This window comes from Pecten maximus, chromosome 4, assembly GCF_902652985.1.
Source record: "Pecten maximus chromosome 4, xPecMax1.1, whole genome shotgun sequence".
NCBI classification, from domain to species: domain Eukaryota; kingdom Metazoa; phylum Mollusca; class Bivalvia; order Pectinida; family Pectinidae; genus Pecten; species Pecten maximus.
The window spans coordinates 32,294,067-32,299,250 of NC_047018.1; the positions used below are offsets into that span (position 1 = coordinate 32,294,067).

The 5,184-nt window shown below is 37.4% G+C and overlaps 1 protein-coding gene across 2 annotated transcripts; it reads left to right on the plus strand.

Moving 5' to 3' along the window:
- The first annotated feature begins 587 nt into the window (after positions 1 to 587).
- Positions 588 to 4,870, plus strand: LOC117325855. 2 transcript variants are annotated; one of them, XR_004532387.1, is made up of 3 exons: positions 592 to 795; positions 2,892 to 3,467; positions 3,524 to 4,870. XR_004532387.1 is itself a non-coding variant. In XM_033882352.1 (2 exons), exons 1-2 carry the CDS (start codon positions 747 to 749, stop codon positions 3,290 to 3,292), a joined length of 450 nt encoding a protein of 149 aa, XP_033738243.1. In that variant the 5' UTR covers positions 588 to 746; the 3' UTR covers positions 3,293 to 4,870. The 2 variants fall into 2 exon arrangements, 1 of the variants encoding a protein (XP_033738243.1); XM_033882352.1 differs by having other exon boundaries at positions 588 to 795; positions 2,892 to 4,870.
- The last annotated feature ends 314 nt before the right edge of the window (positions 4,871 to 5,184 follow it).

The window sequence follows — 5,184 nt, forward strand, 5'->3', positions numbered from 1 at the left end:
TATAATTTCGTCAGGGTATTATCGACCATCCCATTTTTCTTGTAGCTGACATGACTATCCCATTTTTCATAAAAACCTTAAAAATAATCATTCATATACAGTCCATACAATAAAAGCTGTCAGACTATCTGCTTGTGCATAGTGAAAAAATACTTTCATTTTCCCTTTCCAGTTAAATTATCCCGTAGATCTAACGTTACGTTGTTTTGAAAGACCCGAGCTAGCCAGTTTCAACAAGGTCATCCATTAGGAATTTAAAGGCTCTCAGAAACCTAAGGAAAACCTCTAGTTATTCCGAAGGGAGTATTCTGAGTGATAGAAGCGATTGAATGAAAAGACAACGCTTCTTACGACTTTTATCAAGCTTTAATAAGACAAATGGTCGATAATACCCAGTGGTCGATAATACCCCAGTGTGCTCTACTTATAAATTTAATGGAAAAATAAGAATCGGTTTTTATTGGACGTAATTGTCTCTATCAGCTAAGTTCCAGGTATGGTGGTGTAAATATGAACATCTGGAATGTCGAGGAAAACTTCCGGGGCCTGCTTCATATGTGATAATATCTCTGGTTTACAGGCATGCCAAAATAGTTTCCCTGTATGCGCCCACAGCCGAATGGAGATCACCCCGCTGGAGCCTCTGCCACACAGTGGTCACGTGATTAGCGAGAGCCACCACTTTCTACGTTGTTGCAGGAGCGGTCATCACGTCGCACACGAAAAGTTGCTAGTCGGTGAAGAAAATGGCTTATTACCGCAGACAAAACTCTGACCAGGATGACAGACCTAAAGGTAAAAGTTTGCAAAGTAGATTTCTAGTAGTTCGTCTGTCAGCTGTAAGAAAAGAAGAGGTTTCAATACTTCAATATATTGACTGTTGTTCCCGCGGTTTGTCAAAAAAGGCACGAAGCATGCTTTGGCGATCGGATCGCCTCGCACAAAAAAAAAACAATGAAAAACAAGACATATGTTTGTATCTTCAACACCAGTGATGTGTAATATATATATATATATGGTGATCTATCTTGAATTTATGATTACAATCGTCAATACAATATGGTTAACTTGACATTTTCGACTAGGAAATTATATGCGAGACACTATAGATTATGAACCACTCCAATAACGCTAGCAATAAGAACGGGCGTATTTTTAGGCGTCTGAACAGAAAATTATAGACAGAAATCTGTGGTAGCTGAAGTATATTATGGACATGTACATGTAGGCATACATCATGCATTAGGCCTAGCATTGGTAGTAGCAGGTTGTCGTGTATCGAGGCGAGAACATTACCATGGGTCAGCTTGACGCGCGGACACCTGCTGAGTTCGAAGTCGGTAGGCCTTTGCCGTATCATACACGGCTGTGCAGCAATATCCCCGGGCGATAACGTCTGTCATAAAGCTTCGAGTGTGGTCAAACTGACCATAAATGCTCTGTTTCATCTGACCATTAACTCCGATGGTATACTAATGTACCTATTCAATTTCTAATGCCCATTTATTTCCCGTCTTTGTTACGTTTAGTCATTTGATTAAAAGTTGTATTTTCAAAACTTAAAATACCAGGAACTATTTCGGATATATTCTACATTAAAAGTTTTACATGTTCAATGGACACAAGTGATTCTCTAGTCCTTGCAGACAGTGTGACTGTGTTCAATTGACTGCATGAATCCAAGCTAATCTGAACCACCAAAAAGTTGCAGATTAACCGAAAGGGCATGTAAAGTATTATATTAAATATCTGACTATTTTTTGATATATTACTAGACATGCCCCTGTGGATTAACAGAAGTATACATAAATGCAGGCCTTTAATTAAACAACCTATTTAAAGTCACAGAGTTACCTGTCTTTCAAATGTCATTGACGTTGAGGATGATGATAATGCATACATGTGTTTGCAAATAGTGCTTTTCCGCTCAGTTTTGGATTTTATCTGCAACAAAAATGTAAAATTATAAGACAAATGGAGCTCATAGGAATAAGGTATTTTTCCGCGTCATCACATAATTTAAAGATTTAGTTAATTTGATGACTTGGTTGGATAAAAAGAATATACACATGTAGTAGGAACAACTTCTCAGTCGTTACAGACTTTTACCCAGGTTCTAGTCTGGGGTTCCATGTGTTACAGTAATAATGAACAACAATATTAAGTTTTAACAGTTTTATTTGAACATGGAAGAACATTAAACATATACAGCCGGGCCCTTACCAGGCCGTCGCTTTGGATAACACGGACAGATATATAAACGGGTTCAGCTGCCTGGCTCGGCCCGTAGGACGACACAATGTACGAGACAAGAACGAAACATTGACTAAGACATTGACATAGCCACCCACCTGCAAACATGTGCACACTACCGCTAACAGGGACGCCGAGACAGACTCAGCAATAGCTAACTGCCCGTCTACCGAAAACACGTGCGCTACCTTATTATAGTAAATACGGTAGCCAATCTCGGATGCCCTACTGGTCGACCAATCAACGAGCCGCTCTCATACATGACAAATTATAAACAACATGGACGACACGAGTGACAGACGACAAGTCCCAGCGACGGCAATACACACATATTATAAACACAGAGCTCGAACAAGGTAATATTAATAATAATAATCATCCATAAACAGATACATCCCTTCCATTCATGATTACATTCAGTCATTCACACACAGACTCGATCATCGGTAGCTCGTACAACTTACACAACATTCCATAGGCCTATGCACACACATATACACATGTAAAATACCCAACTTCCACACACAATTGGGAATGAGGCCTGTACTTGGTTCAAAATAAATGGTAGTTTAGGACTTTTGTCATTTAATAATATCTGATAGATAGATTGTTGGTTACCTGTTATCTTGTGATTGTAGGTCCCACCACTTACTTCCACCACACTAATGTGGAACATGCTGAGGCAATACTGCGGGATGGTGTCATCCGACAGTCTCGTGGCGGAGGAGGTGATGCGGTATATGGAGATGGTACCTATCTAACTCGTCTGGGACCCAAGCGCTCAGCTGGGGAGATTGCCCGCAATAACTGGGACGGCTTGTCTGGCAACCATTGGGAAGCCATGGAAGATGCCGGCCGTACTGATGCCACTATCGCCATAGAAATGCCAGCCCATGAGGCCAGCAAAGTTGAGAGACTACCAGAGCGTAGGGACATCCATCTGTACCCTGGGGACCTAAACCTGCACAACAAAAACCATCGCATCTACATTCGGGACCAGAATGGTAAGGCAAAAGAGTACACCCATGAATTTAATTAGCTGGTGGATCAGGAACTTTTGTCTATTACGATGGAACCGAGGGACCAACACTTGTGAAATGGGATCAATTGATGCACCACAACCTGCACAGATTTTGTTACAGACTTGTTATTTAGAATGTTTTTGGTGAGAATGTAATCTGCATGTAGTTTATATGAAAGAGATAAGGAACTTGGTAGTACAGTTAGTAATATAGTTACTGTAGTTTATATGACAGAGATAAGGAACTTGGTAGTACAGTTAGTAATATAGTTACTGTAGTTTTAAGATTGTTATATGCTGTAGTTTAGTTTTGTTATTAGTAAATACAACTGTAGATAAAGTACTTTATCTTGATACTAAACAATATTATTTGAGTGACAATTCCTTGGTGTATAGCTGTCATTTGTATTTTTGTAACATGCTTTAATTCTAATTAACTACTATTAACTTGCATCGTTAGTGAATGGCTAGTATCTGAGTATTACTGAAGTGTGACGGTGATATTGATACAATGGGTAGTATAGGAGTACAGGTGATGTATTTACTGAAGTGTGACAGTGATATAGATACAATGGGTAGTATCCGAGTACAGGTGATGTATTACTGAAGTGTGACAGTGATATCGATACAATGGGTAATATCCGAGTACAGGTGATGTATTTACTGAAGTGTGACAGTGATATCAATACAATTGGTAGTATGGGAGTACAGGTGATGGATTTATTCTTCAAAAATCCCATTATATATTATTGTGACGGAGACATGTGGGGGAGATGTAGCTGGTTCAGATGTTTTTATGTAGCTGTTTAGTTTTACTGACTAGAGTGTACAAAGTGGGGTACATCTGGATAGGTCTAGTTAGTAACACCAATGTCGTTTGATCATGATCAGGTATAAGTTGGCATGACTTGTGATAAAAAAAAATTAAGAAAAAATACCTTGGACATTCCATTACTGATTATTTTGATATTTTCAACTCTATTTAGACCTGAAGATGGGATGAAATGTCATTAAAGTACCATTTATTCAAAACTGCTGTTTTATCTTTGATTTAAACTTCAAAGCCTTTACATTACCACATCATGTCAGTTCGTTGTCAGTATTATGTTGTATTCTTTTGTTGAACATTTAATAGGTATACTGTGATTACTTTGAACATTTAACAGGTATACTGTGATTACTTTGACCATTTAGCCACAGAATTACATTGAAATGCTGCATTCAAGGGTTAGTTTGTTCTTTGTCTTGCATCAGTTAACAGGGAGTGTCAATGACAATATAATATGTAACATAAATTTACATTGTGTCTTGTCACCACAAGTAGCTTCTGTAAAAGTTCTGTAGGTGGCACTGTAGCATGTGTTATTCTGACCATTATACTCCCCACAAAGTATTTGTGTAAAACATAGGCATGGAGAAGTTATATTGTCAGTCATTAAATACAAATTTGATAATCTAACAGGAAAAACAGTCGCTAGTAGTGTCAAGCACGCTTGACAATGTTGATAAAACATGTTAACACTTTATTATGTTACTAAAAATTGGAAGTTGTATGTAATTTTGTTAAAATGTTATGCAATAAACTGTTTGACTTTTTATCATAGTGCTTTGTGTTGATGTTACAAGGTCCTTGAGATCAGGGCATCCAGTAGGATTAAAATCTCAAGAGTCAGTGACCCTCAGCTCTGAAATCCTGAGAGTCAAATCAAAATCCTGAGAGTCAAAATATGAAATTCTCAAACTTGACGGTTAATCGTTTCCAAATGTAAATTGATAAAAGTGTCTTTTTTTTTAATTATAATTAATTGAATAATATTCAAAAGAATTTAGTTCATCTTAATTAATTATCCAATATTTGTTTTTATTAAATAAATAAAAGTATTTTAAAAATTTAAACTTTTCTTTTAATT

Excerpts from the sequence above, each read along its gene's own strand:
- LOC117325855 (XM_033882352.1), top strand. The coding sequence starts at position 747 with ATGGCTTATTACCGCAGACAAAACTCTGACCAGGATGACAGACCTAAA. Across the intron at positions 796-2,891 it reads CCAGGATGACAGACCTAAAG|GTCCCACCACTTACTTCCAC; the intron begins GTAAAAGTTTGC and ends TTGTGATTGTAG.